Source organism: Petaurus breviceps, unplaced genomic scaffold (genome assembly GCF_028583685.1).
Source record: "Petaurus breviceps papuanus isolate PSGF00001 unplaced genomic scaffold, PetGlider_PUasm1.0 90760, whole genome shotgun sequence".
NCBI classification, from domain to species: domain Eukaryota; kingdom Metazoa; phylum Chordata; class Mammalia; order Diprotodontia; family Petauridae; genus Petaurus; species Petaurus breviceps.
Genome location: NW_027187338.1, coordinates 7,580,006 through 7,602,706, shown reverse-complemented (window position 1 = coordinate 7,602,706; position 22,701 = coordinate 7,580,006). Strand labels below are relative to the sequence as shown.

Below are 22,701 nucleotides of genomic sequence, written 5' to 3'. Positions count from 1 at the left end.
TGTATAGCACATGTGTGCATATCGCATTGCATACACATATGCTTGAATGTATATACCTACATGTTGTATATACGTGTGCTGTGTATGGACACACGTTTATGTGTATATCCCTGCAACCCATATGTGTTTCTATATTATATATATCCTTACCTATCTCCCACTGCAGGATGATGGGAGGCTGGAGCCCACCAGGGAGGAGACACCCCCCCCACCCTGTTGGGTGCGCAAGCGCCCAGGTCCCGCCCCCCACAAATAAACCAGCTCCTCCCTCTCTCCCTCCCTCCCTCCTGTCACCACGGGCTGCTTTGCTACTGAACAACCTTCTTAGCCATCACTGGGACAGAGCAGCTGGCTTTGGGTCCGGATCAGGGTTTGTCTGCCTCCCTCTTCAGCTCTGCCCTGCTCCTTCTCCCCTTCTCTTCCCTTCTTCCTGCCTTCTCTCCTCCTCCTCTTCTCTCTTCCTTTATTCCATCTCCTCTTCTCCTTCTCCTCCCTCCTTCTCTTCTGCTTTTCTCACTCTCTCCTCCTCTCTCCTCCTCTGGTCCCTCAGCATGGATTCTGGGCCTCAGGGGCCCCTGGGGACCCCAGAGTCCGGGGGGAAGCCACCAAACTGGCAGGAAGCCAAGACTTTCTATGACAGCCTGGCACCAAAAAGGAAACCCAAATCGGTAAGATGTAGCCCTGTGAGAGCCCGGGAGAGGGGGACCCCACACCCTGATGAGGGAGGGACAGGGGTACTGGGAGATGGAAGGATCCTTGTGCCCCAGTCAGAAAAACTGCTGGAGTGAAATCTCTGCTTCTCTGCCCCCCCCCCCCCCCTCCCTCCCCTCTCATCCTCTCCCAGTCTCTGGCAAGGACTGGGTGTTTATTTCAGTTCTGGCCTGGGCTTTGTGCGTCTCCTCTTCCCCATCAGAATGCCCTCCCCCTCCCTCCTGCTATCAGCCCCCAGCCCCTGGTCACAACCTAGCTTCTTGCTTTTGGGTCTCAAAGCACATGTCTGTCCAACTGAATTAAATCTGAATGAATGGAATAGAGGGTGGCTTCCCTGTCCAGACTCATGGCTTTGGGCTCTCTGGAGTGTCCGGATCACTGGGGTTCTAAACACTGAGATTCTAATTCCAGACTGCCCACCTACCCCAATAGCCTCCAGAGCTAGATGGAGCCTTGGTGGAACATGGGGGCACTAACACTTAGATAGGGTCACTAGGGAAGAAGGGAGGGCCTCAGACTGTTGGCCCCTGGTGAGAGACAGATTTATCCTCTGATTTAGAGCTGGCAGGGACTATAGACATAATTAGCCCAACTATCTTGTTCTACAAATGAAGAAATGGAGTTGAATTGATAAGCTCAGAGAGTAAATGGCGGATCCAATATTGGAATCCAGGCTACTCAAGTCAAGCCTGCTTCCCGATCTGGAGGAGAGACTGAGTAGCCCTGTCTGCTGGCTCCTTTCTTACCGACTGCCAATATGCCCATGTCTCTCCCATCCTGAAAACATTTGAGCTTTCTAGACCCACCATCATCCTGTCTCCTCTGACCTTGTGACCAAACTTCTTGAAAGGGACTACATTCTCCTCTTAACCCCTTACAGTCCAGCTTCTGACCCCACATTCAACTAAAGCTGCTCTCTCCAAAGTCACCAGTGATCAAGTCTTAATGGCAGAATCCAGTGGCCTTTTCTCAATCTTCATTCTCCTTGACCTTTTCGAAGCCTTTGACACTGTTGATGGCTCTCTCCTCCTTGATGTTCTCTTCTCTCCAGGTTTTCTGGTTCTCCTCTTACCTACCTGACCTCTCCTTCTCTGTCTTCTCTGCTGCATCTTCATCCACGTTATGCCCAATAACTATGGATGTCCCTTTGGGCTCTGTCCCAGGTCCTTTTCTTCTCCCTCCATTCTGCTTCACTTGGAAATCTCATCAGCTCCCATGGATTCAATGACCATATCTCTATGCTAATGATCCTCAAATCTACCCATCCTGCCTTAACCTCTCTGCTGGCCTCCAATCTCACATCTCCATCAGCCTTTCAAGACATCTCAAATTCAATATATTCAAAACTGAGTTTATTAGTTTTCCTCCTAAATCCTACCCTTCCTCTGCTACTTTCCCTGTTACTGTAGAGGGTAATACCATCCTCTCAGTCCCTCATGCTCACAATCTCGGGGGCATTCTGGATTCCTCACCACCTCTCACTGCTTCCCCATATCCAAGCTTTTTCCACAGCTTATCAATTTCTTCTTTTCAACATCTCTCCAATACATCCCCTCCTCTCTTCTAAACTGCCACCACCCTGGTGCTGATCCTCATCACCTTATGATTAGACTATTATAAAAGCCTGCTGGTGGATCTGCCTGTCTCACATCTTTCCACACTCCAGTCCCCTCTCCATTCAGTTGCCAGAGCTATTTTCCTAAAATGCAGGTCTGACCATGCCACCCTCCTCCCTCCATAAACTTCAGTGGCTCTCCCTCACCTCCAGAATCAAATATAAAATCCTCTGTCGTTCAAAGCCTTCCATAACTAAGCCCACTCCTACTCTGCTTCTAGCTTTCTGACACCTTCCTCCCTGACACATACACTTTGATCCAGTGACACTGACCTTGCTGTGCCTTCACCAAGACACTCCAGTTCACAGCTCTGGTCATTTTTTTCTGTCTGTCCCCCATTCTATGCCCATACTTCCTTCAAGTCCTAGTTAAAATCTCATCTTCTAAGGGGAGACTTTCCCAGTCTCTCCTATTTCTAATGCCTTCCCCCTTTTAATTATTTCCCACTCATCCTATATAGAGCTTGTTTGTACATGTCTGTTTGCTTACTGTTAGAATGTGAGCTTCTTCAGGGCAGGGATTGTCTTTGGACTCTTTTTTTTTTGACTACTTAGCAGAGTGCTTGGCATGTAGTAGGCACTTAATAAATGTTCATTGACTGACTAATTGACTGATTGGTCCTCTGAATGTGGTCCAAATTGAAGACAACTCCCTGGACAGCAGTTGGATGCTGAGCAGGAACAGATAAGGGATTAAGGACTGTCTAGAGGGCTGTCCAGAGTTCAGGGACTTGGAGGAGCCTAGAATATGTCCCCCCACCCCTTTTTCCCTTTTGGGGATCAATTGGGGTTAAGTAACTTGCCCAAGGTTACACGGCTAGTTTTTTTGTGTGGGTGTTAAGTGTCTGAGGCCGGAACCGAACTCAGGTCCTCCTGACTCCGGGGCTGGCTCTTTACTCACTGTGCCACCTAGCCACCCTACCCCCCACCCCTTTTGATCTCCTCAATGGAGGCAGCTCTCAGGGTAGACACACAAACTCCACCCCTAACTGCCCTAACCTGACCCTGGAACTCCTTCTGGGCCAGCCCTGCTCAGCTGGGGCTCCAGGAGGACCCATGGCTAGGGTTGCAATAGCCTTCCCAAGACCTTGACCTTCTGGGCTCTTAGCCAATGCTGTCCCCTAGGATTTCCTGACTTGGGAACTTCATAGTTCACTAGGGCTCCCTTTCCCTCTAAAGCACCCCCCTCTAGTTCCTGAAGCCCCACTCTGTACCAGTTTCTTCCCCCCAAGCCCTGAGGTGGACTTGAAGGAAGGCTTCTGGGGCCCTTGTTGCTGTTACCCCCTTCCTTTCTACCTTACCAGAGAACAGGAAGCTGAGAAGAAAAGAGCCTCCCCCCTCAAGTCCAGTCTGGGCTACATGGAATATCCTCCTTTCTCTCCACAAATTCATGGCCCAGGCTAAGTCTATGTTTTGGCCTATGGCCCTGACTTTACTCTTACACAGCTACCTCTGGGAAGGAGTTTAGAAGAAAGATAAATGGAGAGCGGACCTCAATCTTCCTTCCCAGGATTTTTACAAATAATTCTTCACTTGGGGTAAATTTTATGGGGGATATATGGTAAGAGAAGACAGAATGACCCCAGATCTAGTCAAAGCAAGAGACAGTTGGGGGATAGCCCACTTCCCACCCCCCAGAAAGTAACCAAGAGGCCACTTGAGACCAGCCGGCCTGGACAGGGTAGGGGAGTGCTGTGGGCCTTGGGAACTCAAGCTTCTGCTTGACATCTCTTCACACACTTGATCCATCTCTCTCCTTCCTTCCTTTCCCCCTTTCCTCACTGTGTGGTCATTAGAAAAGTAGCTTTTCAGGGCAGCTAGGTGGAGCAGTGAATAGAGCACCAGCCCTGGAGTCAGGAGGACCTGAGTTCAAATCCAGCCTCAGACACTTAACACAAAACTAGCCATGTGACCTTGGGCAAGTCACTTAGCCCCAATTGCCCTACCTTCCCCCCTCCATAAAGAAAAAAAAGTGGCTTTTCAGGAAACTCTCTCTCTTCCCCAAACCAGCCTTTCACAGTGCCTGGGTGGAGATAGAAAGACAGAGACAGAGACAGAGACAGAGACACAAAGAGAGAGAGACTGAGATAGAGAAAAAGCAACCAAGTGATATATGTATGTATTCACGCATTTTTGTAGATGTATGAATATATATGTATGTGTGGCCTCTGTCCCTTCACTTGTGGGCCCTCAAAACCTCATCTTGGGTTCAGGTACTTTCTGGGTTAGTACCTACTCAGAACCATAGCTCATGAGCCCCAACTGGTGTATTTACTTTTATCAACCAGCCAGAGGACACAGTAATTCTTTTTTTGTTTTTTTTTTCTTTTTTAACATGTATTTTAAAAGTTTAAGTTCTAAATTATCCCCCTTCTTCCTGCTCCTTTCCTACTCATTGAGAAGGCATACAATATGACACCCATTATATATGAGGAGATAGTAATTCAAAGCCAACTTACAAGTTATGTGACGACTCTGGACAGATTCACTTACCCCCCTAAGCCTCAGTTTCCTCCTCTATAAAATGAAGGTAATACTTGTGCTACCTATTCCAAAAGACTGCTATAAGAAAAGTGGTTTGTAAGGCTCAGTGTTACATAAATGGTTATAGTTATGCTTATATGCATACATATATATGCACACCTCTTGTGTGCGTATGTATGTCTTTCTATATGTAAATATGTATGTATGTCTGTGTTCTTCTACATCAGACTGCTTTGAAGGGAAACCTGGGAGACCCAGATTAGGAAGGAGAAGACAGGATCCTACCCTCAGGAAGCCCTGAGTCTGAGCAGATATTATTCCTCCAGAGGCAGTTAAGTGGTCTAGTGGATAAGAGTGCCTTACTTGGAATCAGGAAAACCAGAATTTAAATCCTGTCTTAGATACTTATTAGTTTTGTGACCCTGGGCACGTCACTTAACCTTCCTCAGTTTCCCCATCTGTAAAATTGGAATAATAATAATACCAGTCTCCCAGGGCTGCTGCAAGAATAAAATGAGATAACATTGGTAGTGTTTTGCAAACTTTAAAGCATTATATAAATACTGGGTATTATCTTAGCTTGAAGAGAGGAAAAATACAACTTCAAACTTGGGACTCCCTGAGACCAAGACTGTGTCTTCTCTGAGATAAGAGGAGAGGAAGGGAAATAAGCATTTGTGTAGTGCCTACTACGTGCTTGGCACTGTACTAAGCATTTTTTTTAAAAATATTATCTTATTTGATCCTCACAACAACCCTGGGAAGTAGGTCCTATTATTATCCCCACTTTACATTTGAGGAAACTGAGTCAGACAGAGGTTAAGTGACTTGCCTGGGATCCTATAACCAGTAAATGTCTAAGTACAGATTTGAACTCAAGTCTTCCTGGCTCTAGACAGCGCTCTATCCACTATATCACCTAACAGCCTGAAGGAAGAGGCTGTGGTCTTTTTCCCCCTTTAGGGTGGAGGAGGGGGGTGGCAGAGAAACTGGAGAACAGGGCTATGTTTCCATTTCAGAAAGGCAGGGTTATGTCTACCAATATACTGGGGTTCCCTGAAGGCAGGATCTTGTTTCTACCTCAGGATGAGAGTTCCCCATGAGAATAATCGTGTCTTCTCCTTCCTCTGTCTTCCCAGCACCCAGTGGGGCTCTATAGCCAATGACTCACTTTCTCCCCTTTTCTCTGCAGCCCAAGCCCCAAAATGCCATCACCATTGCTGTATCATCGAGAGCCCTCTTCCGAATGGAGGAAGAACAGCGCATCTACAAGGAAAAGGGGGTAGAAGAGTATGTTCGATATCAGCTGGAGCATGAAAACGAACCACTCAGCCCAGGGCCCGCTTTCCCCTTTGTGAGGGTAAGTGCTTGTGAGTCCAGTACATTCCTCCCTTCTCCCATCTTTGCCCAGCCTGACAATGTAGTCCCACAATGTAGATTGGCAAGAAGGCCTCATTCTTATGATCCTAGAGTTTAGATCTGAAAGAACCCTTAGAGATCATCTCATCCTCCAAAAGAGGAAACTGAGGCTCATCAACCAACATTTATTAATCACCTACTGTGTGCAAAGCCCTGTGCTGGGCACTGAAGGTATAAAACTTAAAATGGTATAACTGCCCTCAGAGAGCTTAATATCTAATGAGAGACAATGGATAATGAAGCACATTCTTTCAAAGCTTTATGATGAATTCATCTCTATAGATCTCCATGGGCAGATATCCTAACCCCTTTATACCGTCTACTGGACAGCTTTTAGGAACTACTATGGCCAAAAGATGAATCACCCTGCAGGCAGCCATCCCTACATTGAGCTAGACTGGTCCTTGGGTGGGACATCCGGTCTGTCTTTGGACTGATACTCAAAGCCTTTCCTAGCTTGGTAGATCCTACAAGTACCGGTGTTTTAAGAGGCCAGAGGCAGCTCTATGCCATGACAAGGTAGCAGAGGAGGAAGTCAGTGGGTGGTCATTTCAATACATAATATCACATGATGCATTCATTAGTGAGACGCCAGGTATATTGTGAGATTCCAGGTCGTTCAATCTAAAGTGAGGTCAGGGAGAACTTCCCAGAGGAGGTGGCATTTGAATTGAGCTTTAAAAGATGGTTGGAATCAAACAAAGAGGAATAGGGGAAGGGGTTCTATGGATGTGGGCAGCTAGGCGGCACAACAGATAGAATGCTGGGCCTGGAGTCAAGAAGACCGGACAACTTAAAGGTCTAAACAACAAATTTATGGATATGGGACAGCCTGAGGAAAGCCATAAAGGTCTGCGTGTGCAGAGGATTCCAAAGGAATTCTCATCTGATTAGAACACTGAGCATCCAAGGAACCTCCAAGTCAGTGGTACGCTGAGGAATGTTTAACAACCAGCTCTTGGAAGGAAAAATATCCTCAACACACTCTGAAGCTTAATCTACATTATTATTCACATTTTTCTTGTCAATTCCTTAAGGCCGAACAATCAACAAAACAGCCCTGCTTAGTAGAATTGCCGATTTTCTAGATATAAACACACGCTGAAGATTTCACAATTGGCTCTCGGAAGCCAGTACCAGCTGTCTCCGCCACTCCCTCCCTGCCAAACTCCATTTAGTCCCTTCTAGGACATCATGGGCAGACCTGAGTAGGATGCTCTCTGCATTGTTAGAAAGGTCGCCCATATCGATGAGATCATAGATCAGAGTATTGAAATATGACATCATCAGCAAGTGATTATCAAGTTTTTGCTTAAAGACCTCCTGCCCACTATTAATAATAATAACACCATTAATAATTATAGCTATCATTTATATGGAGTTTTAAGGTTGGCAAAGTGCTTTACAAATACTATCACATTTGATTGTCACAATAACCCTGGCAGGTAGGTATTATCATGACCCCCATTTTACAGAAGAGGAAAAACAGAGACAAACAAGGTTAAGTGACTTGCCCAAGGTCAACCAGCTAGTAAGTGTCTAAGACTGAGATTTGAACTCAGGTTTTTCTGACTAGAGGCAGTTAGGTGGCGCAGTGGATAGGACACTGAGCATGGAAACAGGAAGACTCATCTTCCTGAATTCAAATCTGACCTCACATACTTACTAGCTGGGTGACCCTGGGAAAATCACTTCACCCTGCTTGCCTCAGTTTCTTCATCTGTAAAATGAAATGGAGAAGGAAATGACAAACCACTCTGGTATCTTCGCCAAGAAAACCCCCAAAGGGATCACAAAGAGTTAGACACAACTGAAAAAAGACTGGGCAACTTCCCGACTCCAGGGCCAGTACCCACTGTGCCACCTAGTAACTGTATCCATTCACTGTATCCACTGTGCCATCTAGGAACTCTATTAGCTAGCATGCTTTTCCTTTCATCAAGTCTACATTTTACTCTATGAAACTCCCCTCATTTCTTCCAGTTCTGCCTTCTGTGGCCAAGCAGAAGAAGCCTTCAACAGAACCCTTCAAATACCTAAAGATAGTAATCATGTTGCCTCTACAGCCCCCTGGTTTCTTCCACACATCCTCTTACGGCATAGTCTCCAAACTTCCTGGTTATCCTTTTGTAGATACAACTCAACTTTTTTATGTCCTTCCTAAGATGTAGCACTCAGTGCTGAACCCAACTCTCTTAATCTTGTCTCTTCTACAGAGAACAATAATGATTGTAATAAATACACTCTCCACACCTCCATCCAAATCATGCGTAAAGACTGATGAGTCCTGGCTTTGGCATCAGCAGATAAGAGTTTAAACCTTTGCTTGGCTACTTACCGTCTGTGTAACTGGGAAAGTCATTTCCTTTCTCTGGTCTCAGTTTCCTGCTCTAGAAAATGAGATGATTAAACTAGATAATCTGCCAGTGCCCGTTCAACAAATGTTTATTAAGTGCTTATGGTGTGAAGAACCCCGTGTGGGGTTTTGAAAAGAGATACTAGTCTAGTTGAGACATAAAGCCCGCCCTCATGATGCTCATAGTGTAGCGGGAGCATAAGGCACAAAGACAGACAACAATAATGCGCGTGATTATATGAAAACTGCATCGGAGAAGTACCAAGAAAGTGTGAGATCAGGAGAACGTTGTCGTGGGGAGGGAGGGAGGGCCAGAGGTCAGGCAAGGCTTGACAGAGCATTCACTTTGTGATGCCCACAGGACACAGAGAGAGGGGACGCAGAGGGGTCATCTGACACTCCTTATCCAGACTTCCTGGGTGACCTACCTGTGCAATATTTTGCTGCTTCTCTCTAGATCTCCGGTTTTCTTTTCATACGATAGGAAGTATCTCATGTGGGTAGCCCTGGGAGACCAGCTAAGGCAATCTCATAAGACCCTTCTGCAACCTAACAAGTACCTCCGTGGGGGCATAAAGTCTAGAACAGAGGAAGCAATGCACTCTAATTTCAGAGTTTAAACCTTGGGGAAAAGTCACAACAACATATGTTTTGGACTAGGGAATGGAGGAAGGTTATGGAGGCACTTTCAGAACAGAATAAATAATATAAATAAAAAATAAATAAACAGATTGGGTTTTGGTTGGGAGGGGGGAGGGTTGGTGGCTGGGTGTCACTTCCTGTGGAAAAGCTCATAGTCCTAGTTAATAGGATTTAAGAGATTCTCTCCCTCGTCCTGGAGATGAGGGAGTAGCTGGAATGACCCTGTGTTTCTGTTGTCACCTTAGTGGGCAGGTTTATTCCCTGTTCTGTGGAAGGCCCAGATAAGCTGAGGAGCTCCTTGAGGTACAAGGAGGCCCTGTGGGCTAGGTTACAGGCTCTCTCTTCCCCTGCCCAGGCTCTGGAGGCTGTGAACAGCCGGCTTCGGGAGCTGTATCCTGACAGTGAGGACCTCTTCGACATTGTCCTCATGACCAACAATCATGCCCAGGTTGGGGTCCGGCTTATCAACAGCATCAACCACTACAGTGAGTATGGGGGAGGAAATGTCACCAAGACAAGTGATCCACCCACAAACCGTCCAATCCGGTAAACACGAATGGAGCCCCTGCTGTGCCCCAGAAGCTATGCCAGGCACAGAGATACAAACACCAAGTAAAAACCAATTCCTATTTCCATTCAACTCCCAGATGTGGGAGAAGAGGGAACACAACACAAAACCAAGTATATATAGAATAATTTGAGGGGAAAGGACAGAGCAATAATAATCAAAAGGGATTATGGGAGGGTTTCCATAGCAGATGGTACATGATCTGAACCTTGGAGGAAGTTAGGGATTCTAAACACCCAGATGAAAGGAAGAAGTATATTCCTAGCATGCAAAGGTATGGTGGTGGGAGATTAAGGACTGAATTCAATGAATAGCAAATAAGTTAGTTTGGTTGGTGCATAGAATGCATGAAGTGGAGTGGTGCATCTGAAAAGGTGGACTTGAGCCACACTGTGAAGTTTTAAATGCCAACCTTAGGACACCTTAGGCATGTTCCAGAAAAAATTGAGAACCAGGGGCGGCTAGGTAGCACAGCAAGTAAGATCACTGGCTCCAGTGTCGGGATGACCTGGGGATCAAATCTGGGCTCAGACACTTAGCACCCACCCAGAAACACCTGGATGTGTAACCTTGAGCAAGTTCCTTAACCCTAATTTCTTAGGGGTGGCCAGGTGGCTCAGTGAGTAAGAGCACCAGCTCCAGTGTCTGGATGACCTGAGGATCAAATCTGGGCTCAAATACTTAGCACCACACCCAAAAATAACTGGCCATGTAACCTTGAGCAAGTTACTTAACCCAGATTGCTTTAAAAAAAAATTGAGAACCACTAACATTTCTTGAGTAGAGGGAGTGATGCTGTCAAACCTGTGCTTTCAGGAAGATTGTTTTGACAACTATATGGAGAATAGATTAGAGAGGGACTAGAAGATGGAAGTCCAATTAGGAGGCAGTTGAAATAGTTCAGGGGACAGGTGATAAGGTTCTGAATTAAGGTAGTGGCCATATTAATAGAAGAAGGGAGTGAACATGATGAGAAGCGCTGTAGGGATAGAATCAAAAAGAATTAGCTATGGGGACTGAGAGAGGGAAGAGTTGAGATGACTCTGAGTTTGTGAACGTGGATGTGTGGAAAATTAGTGGTGCCCTTGAAGAGATAGGGAAGCCTAGAAAAGGATCCCAATAAGTGTATGGCTGTGCCTGCACATGCGTGGAAGGTAATGAGGTTTGTTTTGGAAAGATTAAGTTTGAGATGACATTCAGAGACATCCAGGTAGAAAGAACAAGTGGGTTTTCAGGGATAAAACAAGTGATAACAGGTTTTTTGGTGATGCTCAGAAGAAAGGTTGTATCTGTAGATTGGGAAGTCATCACTGAACCCATGGGAGCTGATGAGATCCCTGAGTTAGAGAGATTGTTGAGAAAGAAAAAAAAAGGAAGGTTAAGGTAGGGTTTGATGGAATTAGGGTTAGGATTATATGTTCAAAAAACATATAAATTTTTTCCCACTAAAAAACATAAAATTAAAAAAGAAACTCCCACTTGTTAGAAGTCAAGACTCTTCTCTCTGGATTTGCTCTGCAAATATAGAATAATGGGAGCTGGAAAGGACCTTTGAATAAACTATAGAACACAGAACATTAGAAAGGTAAGGGATCATAGCACACAGTATGTCTGAACTGGAAAGGACTTCAGAACATTGAGAGTGAGAGGTTGACAGCTAACATTGGGGGTGCGAGGTTGACAGGAACTGTCTGAAGCTGGTCCCAGAATGTAAAGTTTTCCCTGTCAGTTGCTGGATAACCCTTTATTGAAGATATCATAAAAAGGATTCTCACTCAGGTCCCTAAAGACCCTTTCAAATCTGTGATTTTCTGATTCTGTGACCTGAGAATGTGGAATGTCCCTCCCTGCTAGAAGTGACCTGAAATTATAGAGCGTTGAAGGTTAGAGCTGGAAGGGACCTTGCCAGCATGGGGTAGCAGATACAAGTGCCAGACTTGTATTCAGGAAAGCCCTGTTGGGTCTGAATCTAGCCCTGACACTTGCTAGCTGTGTAATCATGGGCACATCACTGACTCTCAGTACCTTGGTTTCTTCATCTGTAGAATGGGGATTATTGTCCTTGTGCTGCCTAACTCAAAGGACTGTCATGAGAGAAGTACTCCACAAACTCAAAAGTACCATATGAATGTGACACAAGTCACACTGATGTTAATATTAGACCTAGAAGGCCAGAAATGGGAAGGACCTTGAGCATAGAATGTCAGAGCTGGGAGGGATCTTATAACATATATATACTAAATGTATATGTATATATATTATATATATACACTATATATATTATATATATACACTATATATATTATATATATACACTATATATATTATATATATACACTATATATATTAGTATATATATACTAAATAAATTATAACATATAATACTAAATGATGATGATGATGATCTTTCTGGGGCCTAGTAATGGGGAAGAAAAAAACTTTTTAAGAGTCTTAGAAAAGGGAAACTGTGGTATAGAGATAGAACAATGACCCTGGAGTCAGGAGGTCTTGAGTTCAAATTCGGCTTCAAATACTTACCGGCTGTGTGACCCTGGACAAGTCACTTAATTCCATTGCCCACCCCAAAAAAAGTCTTAAGGAGACATCATGACTGTGTAGAGTACTAGACTCAGAGTCAGAAGGACTGGGTTCAAATCTTGTCTCTGAGATTTATTCTCTGGATGACCCTGAGCAAATCATGTAAGCTCTCACAGCCTCAGTTTCCTCATCTGTACAGTGAGGATAATGATAGCACCCACCTTACAGGGAGCTAAAGTCTATAAAGTACTTTGTAAACGTTAAAGCATCTGCATAAATGTGACTTATTCTTATCAAACTCCAGAAATGGGAGTGAAATGACTTGCCTGTGGACATCTATGACTTCCTATGATGATGAAGATAAATAAGATCCTGGAGTTCTTCATATGGGCATAGCCCACCCCCCCCCCAATCCCACCATTGTCCTCTCATCAGGGCAATAGGACATCATTATATGGTTATACATGGTAATACTTAGTACCTTCATGCAATTCCCCCAAAGTACCCTGGGAGTATCGTTTCAAAGTTTTACCCTGGGAGGACAAGGGGGCAGTCTGATCTTTACACATTTGTCAGTGTGGACCCAACCCTTTTCCCCAAAACCTCATCCAATAATAACTCATGTTTTAGAAACTTTGATTCATGTTTTTACAAAGCACTTTCAATCTGTTATCACATTGATGGTTGTGATATCCCCTATGAGGTTGGCACCCCATTTTATTGGAGAAGAAACTAAGGCCCAGAGAAGGGTGGGGTCACACTAGTAAGTTTGTCTAAACTTGTCTAGGTTCACTAGCTTTAGGGTCTAGATTTGACCATAAATCTTTTTCTGTGTCCTTACCACTATACCATGCCGCCTCTTGGAAGGAGAGGCCGTCAGGAGAAAGGTGATGTTTACCATCATTTGATCATCTTCTGTATGTGGAGCCACTGTGCTGGCCTTTCTTTCTTCCCACTACCCAGCAGGGATACCCTGTAACCCATGGGCCCAGCCCCAGTAGCCCATGGACAATGGAATCAAGATGGTGGCATCCACCCATTGGATTTGATCATGAGGTCCTCATTTCTGATCGTGACTTTACTCTATCAGCAGGTGGGGCTGATTAGGCCTGTTTGTCGCTACCTGGCTTGGCCTCAGTCTCCCCTTTAACCCTTTTCCCTAGACCTGTTCATTGAGAGGTTCTGCATGACCGGGGGAAATAGCCCCATCTGCTACCTGAAGGCCTACCACACCAACCTCTACCTGTCGTCTGACGCAGAGAAAGTGAGTGAAGCCATTGGAGAGGGTGAGTCTGGGGCTAGACCCCACTAGGGGCAGGGAAGAGGATGGGCCAGAGGTGTCAGGAAGTCTCAGGAAGATAGAGAAAATTCTGGAGAGAGACTGCTGAGGGAAGATCCTGCACAATATAGAGGGGTGCTGTGTTCTTGGTTGCTATGATGATCCAGGTGGGGAGGTACTCTCTGGGATGTGGGGTTGAAATGGAGTCTCCCATCTTGTCCCTGGGCTGTCCCAAAAGTCTTGGGATACTATGTATATCTCTTTTTTTGGTTGTCATTTCCAGTAGTGTCCAACTCTTCAAGATACCATCTTGGGTCTTCCTGGCAAAGATACTGAAGTGGTTTGCTATTTCCTTTCCCCAGCTCATTTTGCAGATGAAGCAAACAGGGTTAAGTGACTTGCCCAGGGTCATACAGCTAGTAAGTGTCTGAGGCTAGATTTGAATTCAGGTCTTCCTGACTCCTGGTCTGACACTCTATCCACTGCATCACCTAACTGCTCCTATAGATACATTTTTTACTACCTACAAATACTCTTCTCACAATATCTCTGAGAGGTAGGTCAAACAAGTGTTATTAGTCCCATTTTAATGAGAGAACTAAGGCTAATTAAGGGGAAGTAATTTCCCCCAACCTTTGTAATGGAGTCACATAACTAATTAGTGTCAGAGTTACAACTTGAACCCAGGTCATTCTGGGTTCCTGGTGGACTTGTTCTTGTTATGTTTAGGGAAGATACCCCCTAGATGGGTAAGATCCCTGGGACCAGGAGCAGACTGCTGTCCATAAACCTCCTGCAGTCATCTCCCCCCATCCCCATCCCCCAATCTGAGCAGGAGCAGGAGCTCCTTGGGCATGGCACAGAATCTCTCAGCTACGCCTGAAGAACTGGATACCAGAAACCTCGAGAAGGGATAATGTTAGTGCTGGCATCACATTGCAGGAGAGACCCTGATAGACTGGGACACATCCAGAGGAGGGCAAACAGGGTGGGGATATGCCTGGAAATACACTTGCTGAGATGACCTGGACCTAGCTCCTTCCCACTATGACCCTCAGTTTCCCCATCTGTAAAAAAAGTTCCCTTATAGTTCTGACATTCTCCAAGTCCTTTTTCAGCTCTATGTTTCAGACCCCCTTTAGCTCTAATATTCTTTGTTCTGAGCTCCTTTCCAGTTCTGTCAACTCACTAGTGTCCCTCCTACCACTGATAATCTGGGTTCTAAAATTCCTCTCATCTCTGACACTCTTTATTCCAGGGGCCTTCCATCCTTAATATCCTCTGTTCTATGGCCCCCTTTCTGGGGACATTTCCAGCTCTAACATCTTGGATTCTGTGAATCTGTGCTCTGTTCTGGATGGGTAATATGACTGACTCTCCTCTGCCTCTGTGTTAGTAGCGTGGAGCCTGGACTAGGGCTGGGAGCCCTCAGGGTCTGGCCACAGGACCAGGAGTCCTTCCAGAGACTCCATCTGGTCAGGAAGGATAGCTCAGTGATCCCTCCCCCACCCATTCCTCTCAGCATGGCCCAAATATGAACTGTCCAGAGTGAGAGACATGTCAGGCGAGCCCTGGCTTCACTTCCCCAAGATCATGAGAACAGTGCCGGGCGGGCTGTGAGAAGCTCTGGCCAGAGCCATCTGGGGAGCTGGGGACCCACAATTTCTCCACAGCGGAGAGACTATCAGGACCCTGCTCAGGGGAACCCTTCTTCTTTGGGATCACTCATGGCTCTCAGAAATTTATTTGGGACAGCTCCCGACTGGGGCAGTGGGGATGGGAGAAAAAAGGAGGAAAAAACCCCCACACCATCTGGGCTGGAACAGGCAAGGGAGAAGGGAAATTTGCCCTCCGTTCTCAGGTTTTTTAGGGCAGGACAGGCCTGGCATTCTAAAGGCAGAGGGCACATTCAGCCTTCACAGAATACAGGCTGGCTGCAGTCATACTGGGGGGGTTGTGGCACCAGAAGACTCCAACAGAGAATTCTCCTCTGCTCTTCACCCTGCTATTCCTGGTCCATAACTTCCCTCCAAGACATAGATAGGATATCTCCCCTTGGGACTAGAAAATTAGATCACAACCTTAGAATCATGGCATGTCAGAGCTGACATGGCCTTTCACAGGCCATCTCAACCAAGGGCCGTCAATCTTTTCTGTGTCCTGGACCCCTTAGGCACAGGTGAAGCCTATGGACCCCTTCTCAGAATAATGTTTTTTAATGCACAAAATAAAATACATAGGATCACTAAGGAAACCAGTTATGTTGAAATACAGTCATTAAAATATTAACAGGGGCGGCCAGGTGGCACAGTGAGTAAGAGTGCTGGTCCCAGCGTCGGGAGACCTGGGATCAGTTCCGGCCTCAGACACTTGGCACCCACACAAAAATAACTGGCAGCGTAACCTTGAGCAAGTTACTTAACCCTGATAGCTTATAAAAAATATTAACAAAAACAAAAAAATTCATAGATTGGAGTTTAAGAGCCCCTGGTTTAGTCCAATCTCTTAATTTTATATAGTAGGAAACTGAGCCTCAGACACAGATTCTATATACATAGACTCATACAGACTTAAGAAGCCACTTTCTCATTTTACAGAGTGGTAAACTGAGGCCAAGAGAAGTTAAGTGAATTGCCCAAGGTCATACAGATAGTAAGTGTCAGAGGTGAGATTTGAATCCACGTACTCTGACTCCAGAGTCAGGTCTCTTTCTGCTGTACCGGAGATGGACCAGGGCTAGAACTCTGGCTTCTTGACTCCCATCCCAGGGTGCCTTTTGCCACTCTAGCTGATTAGCAAGGATGTCTAAAAGCCTGAGTATGAGAAGACCAGGTTCCAAGGCACAAGCCTGGAGAACACCTCTGCTTTGTTCCTTCCCAAAGGGATTGCAGCTGCCACCATCTTCAGCCCCAGCAAGGATGTGGCAGTGCCCCAGAGCCAGCTTCGTGTGGCATTTGATGGGGATGCTGTTCTCTTCTCTGATGAGTCTGAGCAGATTGTGAAGGCCCATGGGCTTGACATGTTCTTCGAGCATGAGAAGACATATGAAAACAAGCCACTGGCTCAGGTATATGTCTGAACTCACTGAGCCCCCTTCCCCATCACTGAGCCCCTGTCCTTACACTGAGCCCCCATCACCATCACTGAGCCCCTGTCCTTACACTGAGCCCCCATCCTGGTCACTGAGCCCTCATCCCGGTCACTGAGCCCCCATCCCCATCACTGAGCCCCCATCCCCATCACTGAGCCCCTGTCCTTACACTGAGCTCCGATCCCCATCACTGAGCCCCTGTCCTTACACTGAGCCCCCATCCCCATCACTGATCTCTCCTCCCATTCACTGTACCCCCTCTATCCCTACACTGAACTCCTATGCCCACCACTGAGCCCCTATACCTATAATGAGACCCAACACTGGGACTGACTCCCCTCCCCATGCTGAGCCCCTATCCTCCCACAGGGTAATGGAAGGATCATTGAGGCTCCAACCTGCCCTGGTCAGGTGAAGGATAGAGTCACCTCCACATTTTCCCCACAGGGACCCCTGAAGGGTTTCTTGGAGGCTCTGGGGAGACTGCAGAAGAAGTTTTACTCCAAAGGCCTGAGGCTGGAATGTCCAATCCGCACCTACCTGGTGACAGCACGTAGTGCTGCAAGCTCAGGGGCTCGTGCCCTGAAGACCCTCCGCAGCTGGGGCCTGGAGACAGATGAGGCCCTGTTCCTGGCCGGGGCCCCCAAAGGCCCCTTGCTTGAAAAGATTCGTCCGCATATCTTTTTCGATGACCAGATGTTCCATGTGGCTGGGGCACAGGAAATGGGCACTGTGGCTGCACATGTCCCCTATGGTGTGGCCCAGGCACCCCGGCGGACAGCACCTGAGAGGCAGGCCCCCCCAGCAGCCCAATAGTCTTCCTGATAATTCCAGCAGTAGGATCTCCTAAAAAGGGCAGAGCAGAGTACTGGAAAGGATGCTGGCCTCCAGAGAACTGGCTGTGACTGGGGGCTGGATCCTCTTCTCTGAGCCTCAGACTTCCCATCTATAAAATGGAGTTAATGACTGACCCTACCTCACAGAGTCGTTGTGAGGAAAGCACTTTGTGTATTATCAAAATGGGAGCTGTTACTATTATTATTGACATTCAGAGCTATGGCTGGATCTACTCACCCAGCCCTCATGATTCCATCTTGCACACAGGGATCCCAGGCCCCACCTGTCACCTCCCATCCCACAGTGCCTGTCTCATTCCCTAGGCATCCCTTAGCCAACTCTCTTGCTACGCACATCTAACCCACGCGTCTGTCCTGGGCATGCAGCCAAAATGAGCATAAAGCCCTGGGCTGTGCCTGGCTGGGCAGAAGGCAGGGCCAATTCCATGCCTAGATCCTGAACCAAGGACAGGGAATCTCTCAGCTGGGCCCCACTGAAGAGTAGATGGGATCAGGAGGGATAAAAGGGAGACAGGGCAGTATCTCTCACCAGAATGAGCTTGAGATCTGGCATCTGAGAACCTGGGTTGAAATTTGGGTCCTGTCACTGATTACCCACTTGACTTTGACAGAGTAATTTCCCCTCCCCTGGCTTTGGTTTCTTCATTCATAAAATGAGGAGGGGAGGGCTCAGGGGAAGGTAGATTTCCCAGGATCATGTGCTCTTCTAGATGCAAGGAATGTAGCTGCAAGATCATTCATTCCTACCTTCTCATTTAACTGTGTCCCCCAGAGTGACTTACTTACCTGGAAAGTGGTGGAACCAGAATTTAAACCCAGGTCCTCAGGCTCCAGATCCAAAATTCTTTCCACTATATTTAGAAATCAGCTCTTTCCCCATGAAACAGTGCTCAGACCAGTTTTAATTCACAACCATTTTTTCCCCATTTTGCAAAATTTTTATCAAAGGACCCTCTCAAAATCTGAAGTTTAAACACACACACACACACACAATTTCCCTTTTCTTCTCATTTCTAACTCCCTCCTTCCCAACTCCCAGTAGTAGGGTAGTAGGAAAAATGGGGTGCCCTGGTGCTTGGAGGTGGGCAGGCTCTTTACTTTCTGTGGGTTTGGGGAAGGTGAAGGAATCTTTCCCTGGGGACACTGTCACAGTGCCTGGGGGTTACTGTTGCTGCTGCTGTTGCTTGTCCCTAGTTCTCAAAGAGGACCATGACATCAGGGAGGTGATGCCATGGCATGCCAGAGAATCGGATTTAAGTGAGGGAGGGCTGTGCAAAGTCACCAGCCTCACTTTCTCCTCTGGAGCCATCTGGGTCTAGTGGCCAGATATAGATCAGAAGAACTGGAGATGGCCCCAGGGCTTCTAGTGAGCTGCTGGGTGGAGTTGTAGAGTTGGAAGGATCAGCTAAAGGGAACAGAGCTGCCTTATAAGTGGTGGTGAGCAGACTGTGCAATAAAATTAAGTATGGTAAGTGTAGACAGGCTTTTGCTACATCATAAGGTCCTTTTCAGCTTTCCCAGTCTTATGTACTTTGAGCCATCCAGCTGGGACATTCTATGTTCTCACATTCTGTTTACTCAAGTCTTTTCATGCTCTATGTCTGTGACTCTAGACGTAACCTAAAATATTGTATCTATGGACTCAGCCAGGCCATTGGAGCATACGTGAGCTGGGAGGAGAAAAGCAGAAACAAGCAAAGACCTAGTCATATAAGACAAAGCAGAGCTGGGTTTGTTCTAACAGAAACCACAGCAACAGATGGCCGTGTGTTCTGATTGATGGCTGTGATTTAATTATTGGCTTTGAGCAAAAAAGAATAAGAGACTAAGAGTGACAGAGAGAGAGAAAATGGGAGAGAGATTAACAGAATAATACATAAATGGAATCTGGGTGCCCAGATAACAGAGTCAGGCAATATTGCAGGTGGCTCTGGGGTTTAGATAGCTGGGGCAGAAATTGGAAACTGATTGCCCAAAGCAAATCAGCAAACATTTATTAATTACCTACTATGTGCCAGATGCAATGTTAGGGGCTGGGTATATAAAGAAAGGCAAAAAGAAAGTCTCTCCCCTAAAGGATCTTATGTTCTGATGGGGGAGATGTGTAATTGTGTAGGAACAAGTAAGATATATTGGGGATAATATTGGAGCAAAGGCACTAATATTAAGGTGGAGTAGGAGAGGCTTCTTGTAGAGGGTGAGATGTTGTTATTGCTGTTGTCATTTTTGTGGTTGTGGTTGTGGTTGTGATTGTGGTTGTGGTTGGTCCTTTGTTCTTGAAAGGGACCATGACATCAGGGAGGTGTTGCCCTGACATGCAAGTGAGATGGATTACAGTGAGGCAAAGCTGTGCAGCCTCACTTTCTCCTCCGGAGCCATCTGGGTCCAGTGGCCAGATATCCATTAGGACAACTGGAGATGGCCCAGGATGCAGTGAGGGACCTTGGTCTTTTTAAGCTAAGTTCTTTAGCAAGTCTCAGTTTGACTGAGGTAGCACCTATTCAGTGACTAAGGCTAGGTAAGAAATAATGCAGAGAGCCAAAAAGTTGGGTGGGATTTTAACTAAGGTTTGAAAGAAGCCAGGGAAGCCAGGAGGTGGAACTGAGGAGGAAGTGAATTCCAGTCAGGGAAACGACCAATGACAATGTCTGGAGGCAAGAGATGGAGTGTATCCTGTGCTGAATAGCAAGGAAACCCCAGTCACTGGATTGTATTAATTATATATATATAATTAATATATAATAATTCATGGAGCACATGAAAGAGAATGTGGTGTAAAATGACTGGAAAGGGAGGAAGGGACCAGGCTATAAAGAGCTCTGAAAGTCAGAGGATTTTATATTAGGTCCTGAAGGCAATTTGGGTATCAATTGTAGTTTACTGAATAGGGGAATGGCTTAGAAGCTCAGTGATACAGTGGGTGGAGTATTGGACCTGCAGTCAAGAGAACCTGAGTTCAAATTTGACCTTAACTAGCTGTGTAATCCTGGACAAGTCACTTAACCTCAGTTTCCTTAATTGTAAAATGGGGATAATAAGAATGCCTACTTCTCAGGGTTGTTTCTGAGGATCAAATGAAATAGTATTTGTAAAACTCTTAGCCCAGTGCCTGGTACACAGCAGGTGCCATATAAATGCTTATTGCTTACCTTTGCTTTAGGAAAGTCATTTTGGTGATTGAAAGGAGGACGAATTGGAGTGGAAAGAGACTTGAGACAGGCAGACTCACCTGCAGGCTTTTGCAAGTCCAGGCATGAGATGGTGGGAGTCACACCAGGGAAGTGGCAGATGTTTTGAAGGCAGAATTGAAATTGTAGAAGTATTGGACCACTTTGGTCTGAAGGAATCTAGGAGGTGAGAACTGTCCTGAAAATGAGCTGCTTAAAGAAAGAAGAGAGCCTTGAAATCCCTGCCAAAGAATCAATCAAAAGACAATTAGGAAACAATTATATATGAACCATAATGATGCCAAATATAGCTGTAGCTGTGGGAGTTTACACAGGCACTTCTGAGGGTTGGAAGTGATCAGAACAAGGCTAAGCAAATGAGCCATCAGTCTGAAAGGCAGTAATTGCTGCCAATAACCCTGATAAAACCAGCAACCTTCCTCCCAGGCTGGGGCTACCTTAAGGTAGCCAATAAAAGCAGCATCCCCAGACCTCTTCTTACTTACACTGGCTCTTGGAGTATGACTTCAGAATGGAGGCAACTGACAGGCAGTTGAAATCTCCTAGTGGCATCATAGTACAGTTCCACAGAAGAAGGAGGAGGAAGGCAAGGTCTTTGGTCCAGTGAGCTAGCATAGACTAGGTGATCTCTGTCTGGAGATACCTTCTGTTTGTACAGTTCTGTGTGCTTGGCAAGGGAAGTGAGCTTAAAAAAAAAAGTATTGTACTTGTTAGAAGACCTGGGTTCAAATCCTGACTTTGGTACTTCCTAACCATGTGACTAAGTCAGTTTCCTCATCTATGAAATGGGTATAATGATATTTGTACTACCCACTTCACACAGTTGCTCAGAAGGAAAGAGCTTTATAAATCTTTAAGAGCTATATAACTATGAGTGGTATAGTGGAAAAAAGTAGAGAAATTGTAGACAGAGGAGTTGGAATTAAATACCACTGCTGCCCCTCACTAACTCTGTGAGCTTGGGTAAGAGAGTTAACTCCTCTGTGCTTCTGTTTCCTCATAAAAAATGAGATCAGTGGTTCCTGGTGTTTTTTATTCCTTGAACTCCTTCTAACAACAACAAAAAGTGTTGTAACCTCCTGAGGTAATTTAAACTACTATTCATAATATTATTTCAGATTTATTCATGAAGGGAATATAATAACTATCATGATAACTTTTGGTCCCCCAAAGCTCCAAATCAAAATTTACATTACATGATTTTAAAATCTTACTCTACTTATAATTATGAAAACTCTAAATGTAACATTATAATACTATAATCATAAAGTAATTATGAAAATGTTATGTAGGACATTCTGTAAAAAAAATTAAAATTAATCCAGCAAGACCTCATATGTTTACTCTTATCTACAAGATTTAATATTAAAGAAATTATTTTATAAATTTTATTGAATATAAATAACATTTTTAATGAAATAAGTTGTGACTTGGATGATGTTGAACATAATATATTAATCATATATGAACTACTTTTCAGTGTTGGACTTTTTTGTTTGAACAAAGTCTGGGGCTCAACACCAACTAAATACAGATAGACTCTGCTAAATTACTGTCCATTGTTGCCAACCATTTCATGCGAAAAGTCCTCCAGGGCCTCACATCTGTGGGATTCTCTGCCTTCTTTGGCCCTTGCTTGTTAGACCATTATATAAAACTGGCCTTTGTAAAATGACCAACCTTAGGGGTGGCCAGGTAGCACAGCGAGTAAGAGCACTGGCTCCAGTGTCGGGATGACCTGGGGATCAAATCCAGGCTCAGATACTTAGCACCACACCCAGAAATAACTGGCCGTGTAACCTTGAGCAAGTTACTTAACCCCGATTGCTTTAAAAAAAAAAATGACCAACCTTGATTGAGTGATGGTATTACATGCGTATCTGTTTGAAGCTATTCTCACGTTCTAAAAAATAACATAAAGCACATATTGTTACTGCTAACCCTTCTAAATAT

At 45.5% G+C, this 22,701-nt stretch overlaps 1 protein-coding gene across 1 annotated transcript; it reads left to right on the top strand.

The window, feature by feature from the left end:
* The first annotated feature begins 295 nt into the window (after positions 1–295).
* On the top strand, positions 296–22,220 carry NT5C1A (5'-nucleotidase, cytosolic IA). The gene is made up of 7 exons (XM_069068015.1): positions 296–370; positions 551–668; positions 6,003–6,170; positions 9,583–9,712; positions 13,497–13,619; positions 16,495–16,679; positions 17,151–22,220. The coding sequence occupies exons 2-7, from the start codon at positions 552–554 to the stop codon at positions 17,517–17,519; spliced, it is 1,092 nt and encodes a 363-aa protein (XP_068924116.1). The 5' UTR covers positions 296–370; position 551; the 3' UTR covers positions 17,520–22,220.
* Positions 22,221–22,701: the final 481 nt, after the last annotated feature.

Excerpts from the sequence above, each read along its gene's own strand:
- NT5C1A (XM_069068015.1), top strand. The coding sequence starts at position 552 with ATGGATTCTGGGCCTCAGGGGCCCCTGGGGACCCCAGAGTCCGGGGGG. Across the intron at positions 9,713-13,496 it reads CAACAGCATCAACCACTACA|ACCTGTTCATTGAGAGGTTC; the intron begins GTGAGTATGGGG and ends CCTTTTCCCTAG. Across the intron at positions 13,620-16,494 it reads GAGTGAAGCCATTGGAGAGG|GGATTGCAGCTGCCACCATC; the intron begins GTGAGTCTGGGG and ends TCCTTCCCAAAG.